This window comes from Bubalus kerabau, chromosome 1 (genome assembly GCF_029407905.1).
Source record: "Bubalus kerabau isolate K-KA32 ecotype Philippines breed swamp buffalo chromosome 1, PCC_UOA_SB_1v2, whole genome shotgun sequence".
NCBI classification, from domain to species: domain Eukaryota; kingdom Metazoa; phylum Chordata; class Mammalia; order Artiodactyla; family Bovidae; genus Bubalus; species Bubalus kerabau.
The window spans coordinates 206,185,299-206,208,048 of record NC_073624.1 but is presented as its reverse complement, the minus strand read 5'-3'; the positions used below and the strand labels follow the sequence as shown (position 1 = coordinate 206,208,048).

The 22,750-nt window shown below is 43.3% G+C and overlaps 1 protein-coding gene across 2 annotated transcripts in view; it reads right to left on the bottom strand.

The window, feature by feature from the left end:
• Nucleotides 1-335: 335 nt before the first annotated feature.
• Nucleotides 336-22,750, bottom strand: part of SEMA6A (semaphorin 6A) — a 131,469-nt gene continuing 109,054 nt past the window's right edge. For both annotated transcript variants that reach the window (XM_055550710.1, XM_055550720.1), the window contains one exon: nucleotides 336-4,860. In XM_055550710.1, the coding sequence (XP_055406685.1) occupies nucleotides 3,656-4,860 (1,205 nt within the window). In that variant the 3' untranslated portion in view covers nucleotides 336-3,655. The remainder of the gene's footprint in view (nucleotides 4,861-22,750) is intronic.

Here is a 22,750-nt window from a genome sequence, read left to right as displayed (position 1 = left end):
ACAAGGGGGAAAAAACCTGATCTAGGCATTTCAAAATGCTACCCTGCAAAATAAAAACCAAGTCCTGTACTGCAATATACCTCCAACCATGTCTTCTGGCTTATAAGAGATAGATGCTAACAAGGAGTAAAATCTGGCACCCTCTACCTTATTAATATGTAAAAAGGCTGAAGTCACATCTGTGCAAAGATCTATTTTTAGTGGACCTTACATACTAAAATCCTAGCCTTGATCTCTTAAACTATCAAGCCTACCATAAATGTTTGATGATGAACAAGCCCATAAAAAGAAAATGCATAAAATGAATCGAGGGAGTCAACGTGTGCTCTGCCTTTTAATTACTGGTGGCTTCTGCTCCAATCCTGCTCCGGGCTGGGTGCAGGCAGAGAAAACACATCAATAATTTGGGGAGCAGGGTGTGGGTACTGCAAACAAATGGGCCTAACTACATTGTGATTTATGCTTTGGAAGCCAAATAGAGATGGAAAGAGAAGCATCCAAGCCCAAAAGGGGAGGGGCGAGAAAGGAGGAAATTACGAGATAAACAAAAGCATTCAGGACACAAAAGAGAATGCAGAACAGTCTTGTTTTATTACTTTTAAGTAATAAAGAGCCTTTTCCTTGCCTTTTTGTCTTTTTTCCCTTTTTTTCTCTTCTTTTTTTTACTTTTTTACAACATACATTAAGTCATGAATCAGATGTTAGGGGATGTGGAGATGGAAGGAAAATTGGTGACATCACAATATTTTTACAACTTTACAACAAATATAAATCTGAGTTGGTTGCATCTACCAGTGTCTAGCAAGGGTGGAGAGCAAAGGCACACTCAGGTTTAGGGACCCTCCCCCCACACGCTGTGGGGAACAAAAGAAAACGGGAAAAATACTTCAATGCAGAAGACCACCTCAATACCTGTGGGCATTTTAGGGTTAACACCATGAGTGATGGGTTGTGGGAGGCAGGGAGGGGTGGAGGCAGACACGGGTCTCTGTAACACAGCTGAGGCATTGATGCCCGCACATGGGGACCAGAGAGAGCAGGTGGGTGCTGCACCTCATTTCTGGTGGGAGTGAAGCTTGGGGAAGAAGGCAGCAGGGTGATTATACCCATCATCTTCCTAAGTTCCCCATTTCTAAGGAAAATAGATGGAAAGAGACAATATCTCTCTTTGCAGCGAAGTTTCATGGTTTCAGGGCACAGAGTTCACAGGGTGTGAATATGGATTCCATTAACAAAAGCATAACAACACAAGAACAACAAAAACCTATCCCCAACAAGAGCAAAACTGAAGGGGTGTCTGGAATAAGAAGGTAGTGCATGAGTTCTGGCTGCACACCCGGGTCTCATTCTGATTATGGAGGTACCACTCTTCACTAGCCAATTCAAAGTTATCCCCGATCGTCTTTTTCAGAAGTTTCCTTTTTAAGACAAAACTAAACCCAGAGATTGAACTGGAAATGAAAACGAGACAAAGAGGCCACCAGGTATACTGTTTAGCGGTTTAAAAAAACAATAACAACCAACAACAATGCTCCCAGTTTACAGTATGTTGACAGTTCTTTGCAATAGAGTAAGTAAACAAAAGTCCCTTGTGTGTGCTTGAGCTAATGAAAACCAAGGGGAAAAACACACACCCCACCCCCTCCCCCTACAAACAACAGCCACAACAGGATAGTGAAATAAAAAAAAATTAAAAACCTTTTGCCCCAGTCAACGTTTTCGCAGCATCCATTGTGGTTGGCCTTGTACTTGGAGTTACTCATTAATCACAGCAGGGACCAGCCTGCCTGCATCTATTTCCATGTTATTTCTTTGTGTGCATTGCACGTGTGTGCCTAGCACATGGCTTGGAGACTTCCCCCAGGTGCCTGCCCAACCTTACACAGCGTGTTCTCCTGGCAGTGGACACAGCAGAAATGGGGACTGGGACATTAGTCCCTTTTCTGCTGGCTAATGAGGACATCATCATGTTGAAATGATCTGAGAATACAAGGGAAGCAGGGAGCTCTGGAGGAAGAAAGGGGATTTGCCACCCACAACACTGGGATCCGTGCTTGGCAGAATGGCCAAAGGGTGGTTGGGGTTGGCACCACTAGATGGAAGTGTGAATCGGGCTGTGGTACCACCCGGCTCCCCTATAATCATCACTACTGCATCCTCCTTCCCTCAGCTGGAGGCTAAGCTTCCAGAGGACTGCAGTGGGGGTGGGAGGAGGGAGGATCAAATAAATATCTGCATTTATTTCAAAAGAGGGACAAGATTATCATAATGACAGTTTACAAGTGTATACAACTCAGGGTGTAAGGCACAAATTTACATGTGGAAAACAGGCTATTCACAGATGTAACCCCACGAAAAACCTGTGTGATCAAACCATTAATTTATGCAAGGTAGCAGCCAGCATATTAATTAGTTCACACCATTGGTAGATTTTGTTTGCTGTCTCACATGCAAGGTGAAATGAGATGGTGTTTCACAAGCTGGTGCCTTCACAGAAAGTAGGAACCCCTGACAAAGCTATGTTGGCAGCAATGCGACACAACGTGCCATTCTCAGAGTTCCTCTCCTGGTTGCTTTAGAAGTTAGGATCTGGAAGGACTTTTAAACAAATTATTCTTTTGCATGTTATAGGCCAGGGACCTGACCAGAAAATTAAGCTGGTAGATTTAAATAAATATTCCCCTCTTAAGTGTTTTTTCTTTAGCTAGAGATCAGACAGTCCAAACACAAAGCTCAGAATTCCAGCTCCGACTTATTTACTCAGTGAATTTATTGTAAAAATAAAGAAACTCAATTATTCCAGTTAATGGATTTCACGTTAAATAGTTTTAACTATCAAGGGGGCTTTCTGAAGAGCTGTTCAGAGGATGTGGTATGTGGAAGAGTCCTTTCCTTAAGGAAAAAAAAATGTGAACAATAAATAAAGAGTTACTTGCGTTAACGGTCACGTTATTTCATTAAAAGAGAGGAGCAGAAATCTATGACATAGTTGCCCAGCATGGCATTCATCTGTTATAACAGAAAGCTGTAACTGGTGGGCATTTCACAGTATCTGCGCATAGTAAACTTCTGCCATTGTTAAAGTCTGAGTTAGAATTATCAATGAATTCTTTTTTTTTTTTGTCTTTTTAATTCTCATTTTTAAAAAATGTGTTTTGCAGGTAGGAGCGCTGGCCCAGTTGGGCAGCGCCCCGTGCAGTCATGGACACGATGTTGCCGTTGCTATCCACGTGTGTGTGTGTGTGTGTGTGTGTGTGTGTGTGCGCGCGCGCGTGCACCCGCGCGAACGCACGCAGGCGTGCAGACGCACACGGTAGGCGTGGGTGGAGGGGTGGGTATGTGTGCTTTTGGCTCATGTTTGTGATGCTGATTGAAGTCTTTCGGGAGTCCAACCTGTTGCAGGGCGTCGGGGAAGAGTGAAGGAAGAAAAATGGAGGTGAGTCCTTCGTCGCGAACCTTCACCGAACCGCACGGCCCAATTGTCGACAGTCCCTTCCCCCCACTGCGTCCCAGGGAGGGACTCAGAGTCCCGGGCGCCGCCGCGGCCGTCTTGGTCGGGTGGGTACTCAGCCATGGAGAACCTTGCCGAGCTGAGCGGGCGGGCGCCTTGCCTTTTCCTGCTGGTTCGACACCTGCCCCCTCCCCACCCCGGGGATTATGTACACGCGTCGTTGGGCTTCATGGATGTGGAAAGAGGGGCAAAGGAGGGTTTGGGGGGCACGTCCGGCTTTAGCGAGGGCGTGCGCTTCAGCCCCGCCCGGGTCAGTGAGTTGTAAGCGCTGTTGAGGCTGGGCTGCCTCGACACAGTCACGGCCTGGCCTGAGGGCTGCGGCGAGCTGTGCGCCTGGATGGAGTCCACCCTCTGGGGGGCAGGGGGCGGGTTGTCTCCCCGGCCAAAGCTCTGGTTCCTGGAGAGGTGGGAGGAATTGGAGGAGTTAGTATTGTTTCTTTTGAGGGTGGCGGCCTGATGGCTTCTGGTGAGCGAGTTCGTGGGGTAGCTCCTCTTATAGTCCAGCCCGTAGGACGAGGAGGGGCGCATCTCCAGCCGCTTGCTCAGGCTGTTCTGCGACAGGGAGGCTCCGGGAGGGCCCAGAGAGGCCTCCCGCTGGGGGACTTTGGGGGGCAGGCTGTCCAGGTTCTCCACCAGGTTCACCCCATGGTTTGGACTCTTGCTGCTGAGATGTTCCTTGATGGTCTTATACTCCAGGGTGGCCGCCTGGTCCTCCAGCGCCATCTGCGCCACCTCGCTCATTTTGGGCTGGTCCACGTACTCGTGCTGGTAGCCCTGCCTCGTGGTGGGCAGCACGACCACGCTGGGGATGTGGCTGGGGGAGGCCCGCAGGGGCAGGTCAGTGGGGATCACTGGGGAGCCCATGGGGGGCATGTCCTTGGTGCAGGCGTTGATGAGGTTCTGATTCCGTTCCCACTCGCGGCTGCCGCGGCTGGGCTTGCGTTTCTGCTGCAGCGTCGGCGTGGACTCCGGGGTGGGCAGGGCGGCCAGGTCCAGGTGGTGCTGATCGGCCTTGATGAGCATCTTGGCGGTGTTGCTGGGAGTGGCGAGCTTGCCGTTGTGCATGAGTGGTGTGAGGATGGCCTCCGGCTTGGGGTCTTTGGACTGGGTGTCCCCGAAGAGGCCGCTGAGCTTGGTGACGCTGCTCATGGAGCCGCGGCGCGAGTGGGTGAGCTCCTTCTCCTTGCGCTGCACGGAGGACACGTCTTTGCGCCGGTGATCGCAGACGCAGTAGACGATGATGCCCGAGAACACGGCCCCCATGACAAAAGCCAGAATGACCGCGATGGCCAGGAGGGTGACAGGAACGAGCTGGTCGTGGCCTTTGAGATAGCTCTCCCGAATCACTCCTGCAAAAGACATCGCATATGGTGTGAAGAAATGAGAGCAGACCCCAAGGCTTAATTTTGTTTGGCATTCACCCTGTTAATTAATAACAGTAATAAGTGACAATGGCACCTCTGCAGAACTTGTCTTTGAGGCTCCCTCTTGCCAAACATTAACTCATTAATCCTCCCTGCCCCACCCCCCAGGATGTAAAGAGACTTCCCTTATTGTTTTGAAAAGGTGCATTCCCCTCTTTTCAAGTATGGGCTCTAAGTTGGTCCAGTCCTTGGAATATGGCGGTTTTTTCCTTTCCAAAATCTAATCCTTTTTCCCTTTTCATCTTTTTTTCAATCTTCCCCATCATAAAAGTGCCAGTGAGGTATTTTGAGTCAGGGGAAATAGGCAATACTTTTATGCATGTTAAATGAACAAATGGCACACTGCTCCAGGCTTCCAGGGAGTTTGCTGATGACTTACTTCCTGGTGGGCCCCATGGCCTCTGTCTGGAGAACAGTTAGGTTAGCATTTCAAGCAACAGGGGAAAAGACAGTGGGTATCATTTATAATGAAAGAGAGTAGCTAAAGCCCATAGATAACACATGTTTATGCTGATTTTGCATCACTTCTCCCCAAACAAAGAACCCATGTAAAAAAACTCAATTTTAGGTAAATATGCTGAATATTTGAATGAAGCTCTTCCTCTACTTGAGCTGAAAGACTATTTCAAAGTAGAGACCATTTGGGGTCCTGTAGTGGGTTTGAGAAGTGTCAGGTCTCATTATTACAGCTAGAGTTTGCTATCACGGTGAGATTCTTCAGCAGAGCTAATCTCTTCAATTTAATAAAAATTATGTGACTCTGCCTGTCAATAATCTTACACTACATTAACCAAGATGCTGTGTTTCTGAAGAAAGTGGCTTTCCCTGTTCCTGCTTAATCAGCCACCAAGCTGAGAGACTCTAATCAAATGCAAACACTGAAGCTTTTATTTTTTAATGCCAAGTGAGAATACACATCACAATTGTCAGATCTTAAGTGCTTGATGCAGTAGCTGAAAAAATAAAATCTCAAATACCTCGATTCCTGCCTCTGGAGAGTGAAAGAACATGAATACATTAGAGACTCTAACATGGGCTGAGGAAATGTAAACATTGTTCCTATTATGGAAATGATAGTAAGACAGAAAATGTACCTTCTCTGGTCTCAGGAGACACATTTTTCATCAACTAAATCAACTCTTTCTGGAATATGTTTAATGTATTTTACTGGCAGATATCAGTAGTACAGAATGAGAATAAAATGAAATAAAAATCTCTACCCTTTCCCCAACCCACAACACACAACCCTTACACTTCTGTTGAAATGCTTTGTGTGTGACACCTGAGACCCTGAGGAAATGCAGCTTTGTCATGGGGTTTTTCTGTTACAATATTTTGATTGGTGAAGCGATGGTTTTAAAACTCAGAAAACTTAGCCTGGAGAAGAAAGCATTCTCTTTCTCTTTGTGTACTGTCCTCATCCCCTCAATCGTGACATCACAGTTGGTTGCTGTGGAAATGACTGTCCTGTGACAAAGGATTGCAACTGCAGGTGGGGAATAAATATTATAGAAACACCAAGTATCTCTTGAGAAACAAAGATCCTGTGATTAAACAAATGCCCTTGGTGTTGAAGGGTAAGGGGGGAAACTTACCCAGGGAAAATACGATCAGACACTGACTAATTTCCAAATATGACACTTGTCAAATATTTCACGATTTATCTTCATGAACTTTTAAAGGGTAGAAACTGAGAGGCAAAAAACCAGCAGGAAATTCAGCTAAAACTCACACCTTTTTAGGCTGTGGAGCTCCCCAAACAGTGGGGTGTCTTGCATCCAAATATGTTGTAATACCAAGTAACTGCGCTAATGAGAATTTCTTCCTTAAATTTGCATTTCCTTGTTATAGCAACCAATTTTCTTTCAACTTTGGTTTTGCATGGTGTTCTACTAAACATCATTTTTAACCACCTACATATGATGGCACAGAAATGTACACCTGTGAATAAAATGGGCTTAATTTCACTTATTGACTTGGTGATGTCAGTGGGGAGTAACACAGGCTAGGCCCCCCTCAATACAGATATTAGGTAGATTGTTTCATAGCAGTGGGCATTTCTTGGGTCCCTTCTGGCAACTGTATTTATGGGGGCTCCCCAATAAATTCATACTTGTGATAGGTAGTGATCTACAATTGACTGTCAATTTACGGTTTAAATTACCATCTAAGTTTAAGAGGATCATAGAAGAAGGCTAGAGCAAGGCTAGAGCAATCCATTTGTTTCATTTATTGTTTAATTGGGAAAACTGCAAAATTTTAAAGTATATACATTGCTTCTTAACTTTGCTTTTAGCTCCCAAATAGTCTTTCATGTCTGAAGGTCCTTAACTATCCAAGTCTCTTGGACCCCATTTGCTCTTTCACTGGGAAAGACTTTTAGTGCATTACATTTGAGTTCAGGCTTTTGGTTGTTTAACAAATCAAGCAGGGTCTGACCTTTGAGAAAAATAGTCTCAGACAGCTTTCTTTGGCTCATTTTGTTATGTAAATAGTGTCTTTAAAAACCTTTCTGCATTTCTTGGGCTTTGAGATAGCTACCTTGAAACAGGTGGCTTCCCTCCTCTGCTTGTGCAAAATCAGAAACCCCATGCCCAAAGTTAGAAACAGATCAGAGATTAACTTGAAAGCAAAGTCAAGAAGATAAGACATGAAAAGTTATTTTTGGAAGATGCCTTCCAAACTTAAAGCTTTCTGATTATATCATAAGAAAAGGGCAAAGCAGCATCTGTAGAAATGATTAAATCAGCTTTGTACAGATGGTCATTGTGAAGACTTGAACACACCAGACCTGTCAGTCAGGCTGAGGGTAGTGTAACACTAGAGATCTTCAAAGGCCTGGAGTTGTAGGCTCCCACTTACTGCTGGGTGACCATTAAGCAAATGACAATGTCTCTGGGCCTCAGTTTTTTCCATCTGTAATGTGGGGTAAACACTCTTAATTTTAATGCCTTATTGCGTAGTTATAAGAATCAGTTGAAATAATGATTAAGAAAGAGCTTAAGTACAGCAGTTTGCTGGACACATCTAAAGATCAGAGGAAGCCACCAAAGAGAGATGGGGGGGTTAGTGGCTCACGGAGGGCTTCAGAATGACAGTCACAGCTTTGCCATTAGATTCCATTTGCTATGGGTCTCCCAGAGGAGGGGCAGATGTGTTCTTCCCAGCTCCAATCCTTGGGCTTTGCAAATGTTGCCAAAAGGTTGATATGTTGAGGCAACATCAGGGAACATGCACCTCTGTTTCAGGATTGCCTGTAGGCCCTGAATTTTGAAATAAGTGAAACAACAACAGTGGGAAATGTTCAGCAAAACACAGTGATTATGTTACTAGTTGGGCTTCCCAGGTGGCACTAGTGGTAAAGAACCTTCCTGCCAGTGCAGGAGATGTAAACAGATGCAGGTTTGATCCCTGGGTTGAGAAGATCCCCTGGAGGAGGGCTTGGCAATCACTCCAGTATTCTTGCCTAGAGAATCCCTTGGACAGAAGAGCCTGGTGGGCTATAGTCCATGGGGTTGCAAAGAGTCTGACATTACTGAAATGACTTAGGACTCATACATATTACTAGACTCCTGCTGCTGCTGCTGCTGCTAAGTCTCTTCAGTCATGTCCGACTCTGTGCGACCCCATAGACGGCAGCCCACCAGGCTCCCCCATCCCTGGGATTCTCCAGGCAAGAACACTGGAGTGGGTTGCCATTTCCTTCTCCAATGCATGAAAGTGTAAAGTTAAAGTGAAGTCGCTCAGTCATGTCCGACTCTTAGTGACCCCATGGACTGCAGCCCACCAGGCTCCTCCGTCCATGGGATTTTTCAGGCAAGAGTACTGGAGTGGGGTGCCATTGCCTTCTCCGAGTTAGACTCCTACTGGGGTAATAATCCTATAATCAGCTCCTTGAGGGTAGGGTACATATTTTATATGTGTTTATAATCCTCACCATCCCCAGGGCTCTTGGTCGAGCACTTACTGAGTAATTATTAAATAAACGGGTTTGCAACACATTTAGAGACAGTTTTTAAATAGACTTCTAAACTTGGTGGGTCATCTTTGAAGTGACTTGCTTCTGAAATCACAGAATATCCCCATATAACAATATAATCATACTAACAACCACTAGATGAAAGAAATCTATAAAGGTGCTCGATATGTATTCAAAATAATAATAGGATAAACTATTTTTAAAGTAAAAAGATATTTGTTCTGGGATAATTCCAAAAGAGAGGATGAAGGTAAATGGGTTATTTGTAACAACTGAGTGCTCCAGCGAAATCAGCTAATACAAAACCAATGCGTCTTTGCAAAGGGCTCAGGGTTAGGGTTGAAGGAACATCATTGCTTCAGGAGTGGCACTGAAACCCTAGGCAAGTAGAAGGGCCTTTGTAGGGTGATGCCTTTTCCACCCTGGGCTGTTGGAATACCTTCCTCTACCTACCCCTGGGCCTTCTGCTCTCGCCAGTTGAAAATGGGGCATTAGTAATGAAAACAGTATCTGAGAAACCCTTTGCATTGATTCATTAACCACCAGCTATTTCTCACCAGTCATGAGGTGCTAAATGGTTATTCTTTCCACCTTCCTATTGCAGGAAGCTAGACACACAATGGCTCAAAGATTTCTCTGAAATCATGCCTTAAATTGGCAGAACTGAGAAAGAATAGAATCTCCACTTTTTTTTTTCTTAGCTGAGAGAGTTTTCAGAGGCTGCTGGAAGGAGGTCTCAGAGGGGCAGTGTGAAGCTCTTTAGAGGCTGAAAAGATTATGAACAACCCCACCCTCCAGGCCCTACAATATGTAATTCACAATAAGAGCAGTTATAAATGGCAAAATAAGAGGAAACCCAACACAGTTCTGATTTTTCCTATGATGACGATGTCCATGCACTTTGAAATGTCAAACATCAAGTTCCTTATTTAAATAATGGTTTTTGGTAGCTCGAAGATTCTCTACCATTGCCTCTAGTCTGCACAGGATGCCCAGCGCCAGGCTTGGGAACAACATGCCTCAGAAAAGATACTCTCCTAACTCAGGGCTGGATTGCGATTTTGTTGGCGCCTTGACTGTCCTCTCCTGGACTAACAAGGTTTTGACCAAACGCACCTTGCGGCTGCCTTCAGCAAACAATTAGTGAGCATGGATGAAAGTCCCTTGGTGGGCTTTGGGGAGACAAAGATGAAGGAGGCACAAAGTCTGTGATCCAGTATGGGAGAAGGTAGGTGTGTGCATATGAACTACATCCAAAGCCCAGAAGCATCGTGAGATGATTGCTTCTACCTAATACGGATGGGCAAAGGCTTTATATAGGAGCTGGCATTTGAGCTAAGTCTTCAAGTGCATGGGATGTCAACCCAAGTGGAGAGAGCAACAAGAACCAAGGCATGGAGGGGAGGAAAGAGAAGGCTGTGTTCAGTGATGGCCAGTGGCCCAGGTGCCTTCTAGCCTCTTAGCTCTAGGCACCACCTCTCTGCTGCATTCTCATTGCTTCTGGGCTTTCACACAGGCTGCTCCCTCTGCCCAGAAAACCCCTGCTCACCTCCCAGCCTTCCGACCTCCTCCAGGTCTCAGCTGACCTGAAGAAACTGTCTCCAGTTCCCTGAAGCCAGTTTAGCTCTTCCTTCTGTTAAGGGTTCCCGGACCTCTGCACCTCTCTCCCCTAAAGTCATCACTCTTATGATGCTCTGTTTGTTTTTTACACCTAAATTGCTCCAGACAGATCCAGGAAGGAGAGATTTTCTGCTCCGCTGCACCCCCAGGCATACAGGTGCTCAGTAAATAGCTGTTAAATAAATAGTAAATGAATGCATGCCTGAATGAGTACTTGGAGGGGAAGATAGGAGTGAGAGTTGAACCCCATTTGGAAGCAGGCTGTGAAAAGCCTTGAAAGTCTAAAAAAGATGTTTAGAAGACATGTCCATTTGGAAGGAAAATTACTGATTAATTTACCTGTGATTTCAAGGGTCTTCTTGCCTGAGAAAACTGACTTTCAGCTTATTCTGTTCCACACTGAATCCATTATTGAGAAACTACAGGCTTCAAAGAGTCAGTACCTTTGCATCAAAAGCACAGCCAGCCTACTTGAATTTATTATCACTGTTATTAAAATAAGACTCTGTCTTCAACTATACTTATCCCCTGCACCATACAGACATGGCTGGGAGATGTTACCTGTCCTATCAAAGAAATGAAGCCAAACAAAGAGAAATAAATTTACTCTATTGCACCTGTTAAACTAAGTACCAAAGGAAAAGCCTTACCCATCCCCACTCCAGTTACCCTGCTAAGTACATGAGACCTTCTACTATCAGAACCTTGAAATGGTTAAGTGCACACTTTCCCCTCTCACCCCTGTTCACTGGACTGCCTGTTTCGGAGCTGCTGTGATATGATGGATGTGTCTGTCTCCATAGTGAAGTGATTAATAGGCATCTGTGTGAAGCGGACCCGGTGACCACAAAGACAACAAAGCCTCTCTGTGTCCTTTAGAGAAATATGCAAAGGCAAAAAGGAGGATGGACATTTCCTCCACCACTGAGCCAGAGCGGGGTTCGTGTTGGGCCTGAGAGCTAAGAAAGATGGCAAAATACCAAGAAAAGCTCCGGAGTGGGATCCCCTAAAAATAGACTCTTGCTTCTGCTTTATAGTAAGACAAGCCTGTAATTTCCTTGAAATCCTCATAACAACTTGGGTGAATGGAATCCAACAACCCAATTTTTCTTGTTTGAAAATCTTAAGTGCACCAAAATGCCAGCCTCAGAGTCCTGCAAGGCAGCATGAATGAATGAACGAGTCACGGGCCAAGCATCGCGGCCGCTAACCACAGAGGACCCGCTGTAATCCCTGCAAAGAGAGAAAAAAACAAATAGGGGAAAAACCTAACTGCAGATAATTTATTCTCAGAGCCACACCCCGGCCCATGGAGATGACCACACGGAAAGTGCAGGGGGAGCTCTCTGTGGTTATCTCAGCAGGAAGCAGCCTTCTCCTAGTCTTACACGGCATAATGTGAACCAGATGGCTTAGGAATAAACGGAACCGCCAGCAGCCATGGAAATGGGCTCAGAGTTTACAACTCAGACTTTCCCTTTTTTTTATTTTCAAATCGTGTTTTTCCCCCCTGGCAGGCCAAAGATTAGGTACTGGAAGAGGCCATGGTCTGTCTTCCAGAGGTATCAAGTTAATGACTGGCCACGCCACAGTAGAGACAGCTTCCTGGCTGTTTAATATCCTCCGTTCAGAGGCTATTTTAAAACTCCCATATTGAAATGATGCTGCCTGTGGTCGTCTGCGGATGAATCCACTTCCAGTCCTATCACCTCTGAAACTGATGCATTTGTTGTGGGGATGCCATCGCAGGAGGAAAAGGGAGGATGAGCATAAAGCTTCATTTTCCCCTCCGTGCCAGTGGGAGTGCTTGGTTGGTTCCTCCTCCTCGGCCCCACTGTTTTAGACTCGGCCCTGCCCCTGGGAGGACTGCACCCAGAGCGGAGATGAGGTCTAGAATGGGGGTCATGATCAGATCATTTTTAAAAGCCATGCTTTGGAATGTTGACCTGTGGTTCCATGTGCTGAGACTCTCACTGTCTTTGTAAAGGTAATGACTATTTCAGATGGGCCAAGTTTTAAGCAGAATTTGCATGGTTTACTTTCCTTCTATTTGAGGTTTTCTTTCTTGGAAGACTAGAAACCCAACATCTAAAGTTTTGGAAACCAGACAAAGCATTTCTGTTTTCCAGCTTCCCGGTTCCATCTTCCTTTGCTCTCTTAAGAGACAGCAAAGCTACAAAATAAGGAAGTAGATTGTCTTATAAAATTGTGGAATTTGGGTCATTCTTTGGAATTTTTTGCAGCACTCTGATTTTTTTTCTCTGCAATGCAAAGATAAAACAAATTTGAGGAAACAGGTTTGTTTAAATACTCTTAAACTTACTGTTAAGGAGACAGGTTTGTTTGAATACTCTTAAAACTTAAACTTACTGGGAATATAGTTCGTGGAATCTGGGTTATAGATGATTTTGGGTATTATTGGTTAAGAATGTAAATCTTGAGATCATAAAGACCTGGGTATCAGTCTTGAATCTATAACTAACTAGTTGTGTTCCTGGGCAAGTCACTCAATCTCTCTAAGCCCCAGTAGTATTGACTCTGAGATGGGTGTTGTGGATGGATTAAATAGATTGAATAAACGAATTCATGTAAAGCATTTAGCACTGTGTAGGACATATTTAATGCTCAATTAATAATGTAAGGTGAGTGTTTCCAACTGACAAGTTACCTGCTTTCTGTGTGGTCCCAGATAAACTGTTTTGATGCAACACTTTGTTTGGGTTCAAGTGTGTTAACCAAGAATGGAGAAATAAGGATTTAAAAATATAACAGAATCTTGGAGAGAGACCTTAAATAAGATAGCCCATACAATTTGAAAAGTGTCCTAAATTAGGGTGACTCCGTATTAGTAACTTGTTGGAAATACAAATCCTTGGGTCCTACTAGAACTTTTGAATCAGAATCTCTGGAGATTGGGTTCAGAAATCTGTGTTTTAACAAGGCCTCCAGATGATTCATATATGCGCTAAAGCTTGAGAGGCACTGCCCTAAATGATAGGAATAATATTCCAGAGAACAACATCAAAGTGTTTCACTTTGAAATCCAACCCCAGACAGCACTGAGGCAATGTGTAGCCAGACTTGCTAAATTATTTGTAAAATAAAAAAAATAATAATGCAATCTTCCTTGATGTTCACGAAAGTATGAATCTTTAGTGGGTCTTGTGTATGACATTTTCTTGCAGTTGCCATATTCTGACAAAGAATACAAAATTGATATGATTTTATTGGCAAGAACAATACATCCCTAACACTTCCCCTTGGTACCTGACAAAAGCTTGACGTATGGCCTAAAACGCTGTACCACCACTTCTGTAACAGAATCAACCCCTTCTGCTAGAGCCAGAAGCTGCAGGCAAAATGCCCACTGTCTCTTTATTTGCCCCACCATAAAGTCACAGGAATTTCTCATGCTCCCCATCTCTGTCCCAGGGGCCTTCAGTGAGTGGATGGTACTAGAGAGCCCAGCCAGGACTGGGTCTTGGGGACAGAGGAAAGAGAAGCTTGGTAGGAGCTCACTACCAAATAGTTGCATAGAGCATCCTCCCTTAAAGCTTGCATCCCGTGTCACCTTGAAATCTCCTCCACTCAAACAATGCACAGCCATCAAGGGACATCTGGTTCAGGGGATCTTTCCCCTTACCTCGCCACGATCAGACAAGGCAATAAAAACCCCAGGAAGATTCTTTTCCTTTCTTTTCTGGATAGAAGTAGGGGACCTGAGCTCATGTTCTGTTCCTCAAATGAAGGTGCTGCTTTACAACGTGCACTCAGCAGAGCTTAGTGCTTACCCATCTGCTGAGGTGAACTGAATCTGCAAACCCATAGAATTATATAAGACATTTTAAGTTACATTAAATTTCTGCTGTGTGCTTTTAAATCATGGAGTGCAAGACCCGTCAGCACTTAGGGTATATTTATCACCTTAACAAATGTCAGATGATTGTGTCCAGTGTTATCTATTATTTATGAATAACAAGAGGCTGTAGGGCTGGAAATGACAGGCTGTAATATGTCCAAAAGGTTAGGCGTAACGCAGTGTGCTGCCCTGTAAATTTCTTGACATCATTTTCTCTCCTAATGAGCGCTGTCTGTGGTGATTGTAGTGAACTTCCATTATCTCTATACAGTTCCTAATGGCTGCGCCTGCCTTCAGTGAAGAAATCTAATTGCAGATACATATTTGAAAAAGAGTGCATCTTTTTTAAAAACACAAATTTTAAAAATAATTGCAGTGGGAAATTCCTATTGTCACATTAAAAAGGAATCTCTTTACAAAGATAACACCCAACTATAGACTTACAAGAGCTTAAGAAATACTAATTAAGGATGACAAACCTTCATACCACCCGTAATTAGCTTTCTGACACCTATGAAGAGCCCGTGTTCTCTGTACCCAATATATGTGAATTTACCCAGCTGTGTTTCAGTGGTTGACTCTAGAGTCTTTCTGTGACTGAAGTGCTGGGAGACTGGTGTCTGATGGGGTTCTTGTGGGTCTGCTCAGGCCTGCAGCACAATCACATGCTTGGCAGGACTTCACCTATTATGACTTGCATAGCCTGTGTCTCCCTGCAACCACCGAGTGGATACAGCGCTTCCATCCTCTTTCCTTCTATAGCAATGGCATGAATTATGTATTCTGAGCAACTCTTGCAGCTTTTGAGGCCATTCTCATGTATAATGTCAAGAAAAGAGAGGCTATCCTCAAGAAATTTTCCTGTTTCCACCATTTTGCCCTTGCTAGACTACTTTGTCTGTGGAGCAGTGAGGTTTGCAAAGTCAAACCTGTATATAACAAGCATTTTTTTTTTTAAACTCCAAGAAACGAGGCTATCAGAAAGAGGTCTGAGACAAAGCTAGTATTATTTTCCCATTAGTATACGTGCTCCAAAATACACACTGACTCTTCCCAATTTGATTGTGCGGACAAAACAAATTTTAGCTGAGCACAGTGCAGTTGAGCCAATTAAAGAGCACATTTTTAACTACACCAGATGTTCAGTTAATATGATCATGCCTAACCTAGTCCCTGTAGTCCTTGAAAGTTCCATTAAGCTGTCAGAAAACTTTGTCATTTGTGTGTGTTTTTGTGCAAAAGATAGGAGAGAAAGGGGGAAAAAGATTGAAGGAAAAGGGTGGGGCAAAATGAATTCATGTCAAGGGTGATGTGGCTTAAAAAAGTAGCTACAGATTAAAGTAAGTAGCACTTTTAGAGGTGAACTGATTTTTTTTTAACACCCCAAGATTTAAGTTGCTGATTTTAAAATAAAAAATTAAAGTCTCTCTAATCATAATTTGAGTCCCTTTTTTTTTTTTTAGAAAATGATGTTAAGTGAAGATAAAAGGTTTAATTGGTATTTCTAGAAAAGAAAATTCAAATATTGGTGTGCACTTTCAGGCAGGCAGGGAGATGAAACAGCTTTCTACATGGCTGACATTTAACTTCTTTTCCTTCTACCCTTTCCACAATAATCTCATCAAGACCCCAGATAAATTTAGCAAGTTGTCAAGAGGATACAAAATTAATTAGATCAAATCTACATCTCTGCCTGTGCGGCTGAAAGAACAATTACAGCTGACCACGTGGGTATCCCGCTGCCCCACCCCCAAACACCCATGCTCACAGGGAACCTTCCAGGTCATCCAGTAGAGAGCCCAGTGCCTGGCTGGCTCACAACAGATCATTTTCCTTGGTGCCTCAAAGAAATGTCAGAGACTACCAATAGATTCCTTTTCTGGCAGGTGACAAAGAAATACTAATTTAGTAAAAGTTAGCATTGGCAGGTGGGTTCTTTACCACTAGTGCCACCTGGGAAGCCCCAAATGGTGGCACCCTGAATTATATTATCATTTCTTTCTCAGTCTCCCCCTGCCCTCCCCCCTCCTCCATTTCAAAATCTGTTCTGGATGAAGTCTGGCGTGTGCCCTGCACCCCAGTGTTTTACCCACTGACAGAGAAGGCGGAGTCTGGGGCTCAGCTTTACCAGCATAGAGGTCTTAGTTTGGCATGAAACAGCTGTAGAAAATGCCAGTGATATACAGAAAAACACTATAGATTCAAAACTGATGCAAAATTCTATTTTCCAAACATATTGTGTATGTGTAATTAACAATCTATAGGACTGAATAATCAGTTTATTATTTATCTATCATCTGTCAGTCTCTTTGATCTCTGTATTTCCCTCCCTCCCACCCACTGCCTACAGGTAAAGCCAAAACCCCTGAGCATGACTTTTAAGGTTGCAGACTAGCATTTCAATCTCAGTTCCCTTTCTGACCCTTTATGTGCTTCTCTGAACTCTCAGCCTTTGCTATGCCCCACTGCTAGCCAGGAGGCCACCTGTGGGTACCCCCTGCTAACCTGCAGGCTCCTTGCGTATAGCCTCCGTGAATCAGATCAGCCTGTACTATAGCACTCAGCAGAAGGCTCCCATGTAGCACACATGTTTGCTGAATGTTTTGAATGCATGAAGAAAGAAATGAAGGAAAGTTGCTGTTTTCCCTTTCTTTGATACTAGGGTTTATGGTTTAGTTGCTAAGAGTCGCTGACTCTTGTGGCTCCATGGACTGTAGCCCGCCAGGCTCCTCTGTCCATGGATTCTCCAGGCAAGAATACTGGAGTGGGTAGCCATTTCCTTCTCCAGGAGATTTTCCCGATCCAGGAATTGAACCTGGGTCTCCTGCATTGCAGGCAGGTTCTTTACCAACTGAGCTAGGGTTAATGTTACTAAAGTGTAGTTAAATTACTACATCTTTGGGGCCTCCCAGGTGGCTCAAAGGTAAAGAATCTGCCTGCCAGTGCAAGACCTGCAAGGGACTTGGGTTCAGTCCCTGGGTTGGAAAAATCCCCTGAAGGAGGAAATGGCAACCCACTCCAGTATTCTTGCCTGGAGAATCCTATGGACAGAGGGTTGCAAAAAGTCGCTCACGACTGAGTGACTGAAATGCATGCCTTTCTTTGCGACTAGGGTTAGTGTCACCATTATTACATTTTCTGTTAAATAAACTGTGAAATTTACTATTATTTTCTAGTGCTTTCTGGATTCTAGTTCATCTCCTTCAAAGTCATGGAAATGAGAAATGAAAAAAAAAGGCATCCAAATAATTATAGAAAAAAAAAACCCATATAGTTACATAATAGTTGATAAAAAACCTGAGGTTAAATTAAAATTAGAAACAGTGGTTTTAATCTTGCCTTTGTTTAGGAACAATTTGATTTCTGAGCCTTCTTCACTTAAAAGTGACACTTGGAAGCTTACTTTTAGTGATAACTTTTTCAATTACCCTAATATCCAAACACATATACAACTTTTGGAATTAGATATAATGAAAATATTTTTTCCCAGAATGAAGTTGCTACTTTAATTGCTCTTATGTAGGTTACTATAAATTTCCTAAGAGTTAAAGGGCAGATGTAGACTAGAGATTAAATCTTATATACTTACTGAATAAATTATCAGCAGCCTCTTCAATAGAATTGCCAAGGTCGCAAATCAATATGCAGAACTCTTGGTTAAATTTCAACTTCAGATAAGTAATAATGTTTTAGTGTAAGCATGTCCCATGAAACAGGTGGGGCACACTTATACTAAGAACTTATTCATGGTTTGTCTGAAATTCACATTTAACTGGGTACTCTGTATTTAATGTAGCAACCCTACTCTTCCACCCTCAGCTGATGTACATCTATTGGTTACCCATGACTATTCTTCAGACTCACTCTAAACTTTTGGAGATTAAAATAGTTTAACAGAGCATAATAACAATGATAATAAATCTTTAAGGGGCAGGTATAGCACAATTTACAAATTTAAAACTATACGAATGGACTGCATTTCATGAATTGTATTTTTCTTTATCAGCAACGACGTAGATGCCAAATTTCTTATGAATTTTGAAGGATACCTTTCCTCTCCCTCTCAAAACCCAGAAATAAGTGAAGTCTTACTCAAAAGCCTTGTGGGGAAGACAGCCACCGGTCCTCCATCTCCCTGGCCCTCACCAGGCACCCTCCCACCTGGCTGAGTTAGCTGTTGATTGTTAAGAGGAAGTTGCAGCCCTTTGTCTCCCCACTGGCAGCCCCCTCCCCATCAAACAGAACCCCTCTCAACCCCTTTTGCTTCCAAGACTGTCCTGTTCTATCACATTTAAAAATGGCTGTGATACTATAGGTTTTATTAATAAAAACTATGAAAATTACTGTCGAGCTTTTTTTTTTTTAAATAAAGCTCAGAGTGTTCAAAAAGAGCCCAACTTTGCCAGCATTTCCACAACAATTTTAAATATGAGCTCTGTACCAAAGACACCTCCCTTCCTTCATCCTCCCTGGCAAGTGGTGTATGACTGCTGGTACTGAGGGGGACGACTAAAGAAAAGGGGCTGGGAAACTGTTTCCAAGTCCTCTGTCCTTGATGTGTTCAGCCAAGTTGTCTTCAGTTGTCTAATATCTTTTTCTAAATCTGCTGTGCACCATTTTGCCTTGTGAACAAGGATAATAGTGGTCGTAAAGACTTTCTGGTGCATTTTTGTGTCTGTGTGTGCTTCATCTGTCTGACGGTTTGATATTTCTTGGACAGGAACTCTGTCTATCTCTAGTTTAGCCTCTAACTCCTTATTGGCATCCAATACTGTGCAGTGGAGCAATAAATTTTGCTTGATGACTCCTCAGAAAACATTTTTGTTATGTTAATGTTACTGAAGAAATGGCAGAAAAAAATGCAGTCCAAGTTTACGAGTCAGGAAAAGATGCTTATTTTTCTGCCTTTATTACCTTCCTCAGCAATAATTTTCTGTGTATATATGATCACCTGCATATGACTTGCCAAGAGATCTCTTTCCCCATTGGGAGAAATGAGATGTTTTAAAACCTTCATCCATTAGATTTTAAGCATTGTTGTTCAGTCACTAAGTCATGTCTGACTCTTTGCCACCCCATGGACTCCTCTGTCCTCCACTGTGTCCTGGAGTTTCCTCAGATTCTTGTCCATTGAGTTGGCTATCCTATCTAACCATCTCATCCTCTGCTGCCCCCTTCTCCTTTTGCCTTCAGTCTTTCCCAGCATCAGGGTCTTTTCCAATGAGTTGGCTCTTTACATCAGGTGGCCAAAGTATTGGAGCCTCAGCTTTAGCATCAGGCCTTCCAATGAATATTCTGTGTTGATTTCCTTTAGGACTGACTGGTTCAATTTCCTTGCTGTCCAAGGGACTCTCAAGGGTCTACTTGGCACTTAGCCTTCTTTATGATCCAACTCTCACATCTGTACATTACATGATTACCTGAAAACCATAGCTTTGACTATATGCACCTTTGTTGGCATTTTAAGCATTACAGATTGTTAAATGCAGAAGCAATTGGGCTAGACTCTGTTACCAAATATGCTCTCTGAAAAGGGGTTTCTTAGTCTGTTCATGAGGAAACTCTGACTCTGGGGTTTGGGGCTCACAGTAGGTAAAGTTTGAAAGAGAGAAAAGGGAAAGAAAAGGTCAAGTAAAGGTTATTGCCAGGCCAACGGGATGCGCTGTAGCACAAGAGTCCTTACAGATCTTGGAAAAGTGGAAGTGCTGGAGGTCAACTGTCCCTGGGCCGCAATTAGGGAAGTAACGAGCTGTTGTCTATACTTGGATGCTCACTGCTGGTCTGGAAAGCATCTCGCCAGATGCTTAACAAGCCTAGGATGACTAATTTCTTTTTAGTCTAAATCCATCGTGCTCTCGATTCCTACTTGACCAAACTTCTCATCTCTAATCACAAAGCTCTGTAGTTGGAAGAGAAATCAGAAGAGCGCTAGATTGTATAATTGAAGCGGCCAGAGTCCAGCCAGTAGAAGGTAGCACCCTCATTCAATCTCGTTCTTCCAAACGCCAGAAGCACAGTTTTGGTGGTAATTTAATCCTCACTGTACTCTGTTAATTGCTCCAGGCCAGAGTTACCCACAGTTTGCTGCTGCTGCTGCTAAGTCGCTTTGGTCATGTCCGACTCTGTGTGACCCCATCCCTGGGAGTTTCTAGGCAAGAGGACTGGAGTGGCTTGCCATTGCCTTCTCCGACCCACAGTTTAGTCATCAGCTAATAGTGCTGCAAATCAAGGAGTCTCACCTACAGTGTTATTTACTTTTAGTATTCCTGTGTCCCTCTACTTCCTACATCAGCATTTACTTAGTATTTTATTTAAATTGCCTTTAAAATGTGTTTCAGGTGGAAAGTTTATATCATTAAAAAAGTGTCACTTTTCATAACTAGAAGGTAACCACAGAAATAAAATTGCATGCTCAGTCGCTAAGTTGTGTCTGACTCTTTTTGACCCCATGACTATAGCTCACCAGGCTCTTCCATCCATGGGATTCTCCAGGCAAGAATACTGGAGTGGGTTGCCATGTCCGACTCCAGGGGATCTCCCTGACCTAAGATTGAACTTGAGTTTCCTGTGTCTCCTGCCTTGGCAGGTGGATTCTTTACCACCTACCAGGATTCTAACCTGGGAAGCCCCCAAATCAAATTAACTGAAAGTAAAACAGAGTTAGTTCCAGCTAGCTTCAGCTGCATGGCAAAGCCATCTAAAGCCTGTTCTTTCTTCTCAAAAGGATAGTAGTGAGTTTCTGGAGTTGTTAAAGCACCAAACAGACTTTTGTGTTGACATAAATAAGAAGATGGAAGGAGAAATGACAAAGGCATTAACTTTCCACCATATGATTCGGTATTGAAGGCCATGATGTCTCTGAGTCATTTAAATCATCTTTTGCAAGATGTGACCTGTCCTCCTTGGAGGCGATGATGTACTTGAGGAATAAAGAATTGGCTGTAAAGAGGATTGTTGATAAACTCTATGATTTATGCAGTTCCATTCAGGATTGTTAGAGAGTGTGGACAGTATACTCAGCATCCTTTATAGACCTTCTGAATCTTACTGGAATATTATTTCCCAGACTAAAAATTGCTTACAAAACAGCTTGTACATTGATTAAAATATATTCAGCATTTGCTGTACATTTTAGTTTAAGTTATTCATTTGATCTCTAATTTAAATTCTGTTTCTACATCTTTTCCTGGTCTGAATTGAGCACATCTTCTTGACTAAATATAATAATGTGATAATAACTTGTTTCAAAGATTTCCCAAAATATATATGCATACTACAGCTCTGGCACTTCCAATCCAATGGGAACATTTTTCTACATATTGACTATTTCATCAGCTTTCTGAGAGCTCACGAGAACTCTAGAAAAGAAACTCTGAAGGAGATTTTCTTCTAATCTGGTTTACTCCTGTGTCCTTGGGGCAGTGGCCCATGTGTCCACTGGACATTTATGCTCCACAGCTCTCTTGGTAGAGCTGTCCATGGCTACTCCCCTCACTCTTCTTGGAAATCAGGTTTTAGGGGACTGTTACTTTGGGTCAGAAACGAGGCACAAGAGTGGCTATTACTTCTCACTATTGCTTAACCTAGAAAAGAAAGTTCTTATTTCTTTTGCTGTGGGAAGGGGGGTGGGGTGGTGAGGGGAGACAAGCCAAATCTAAAAATAAATTGGATTTTCTTTCTTATTCATAGGTAGTTAGAGCCTCTTTGTAACTACCCATTACCACCTCAATAGTTATAGGATGAGTAAATAATATATATTTTTAAATGTGGCAAAACCAAGAAAGAAGTAGCCAGGGCTGCTGCTAATTTATCAGCTTGGTGATTAAAGGGCTGGCTAGTAGAGGCTCCAGACATCTAGGGAGCCAGAGATAAAACAGGGCAGTTGGCTGTGTTTTTTCCTAATGAATCTAGGGCTTGAAAGATATCAGGCAATTTTAAAGAAAAGCAACAAGGACAAGTGACATTAGACAAGGCCAGTAGGGTAATGAAGGGCAAGGCCAGTTACTGAGAGAGAAAATTACTTCATTTTCTGTGATAATGCTTCTGTGTGCTTTGCGGGTCTCTTCTCACGCTTTGTTAGCATGACTGTGTATACACAAACAGTGTTGGAATGCTACCCCCCAGTGTAGAAGGAAAGAGCCTTGGAATGGTCCACAGAGGGGCAGAGGGCTGGCATCTATTATTAATATTTTGAAAAGGGGAGGCTGAGAACAATGGTAGCAGAAGAGGGTTAGATTGCAAGGTGAGGAACGGGGCTTTGACAGGATGTGGGGGACGCACAGAATTAAATCAAGACGAAAGACACAGCGAAGAAAAGAAAGAAAAAGGCAAGCAAACATACTCTGGAAATGCAGAAC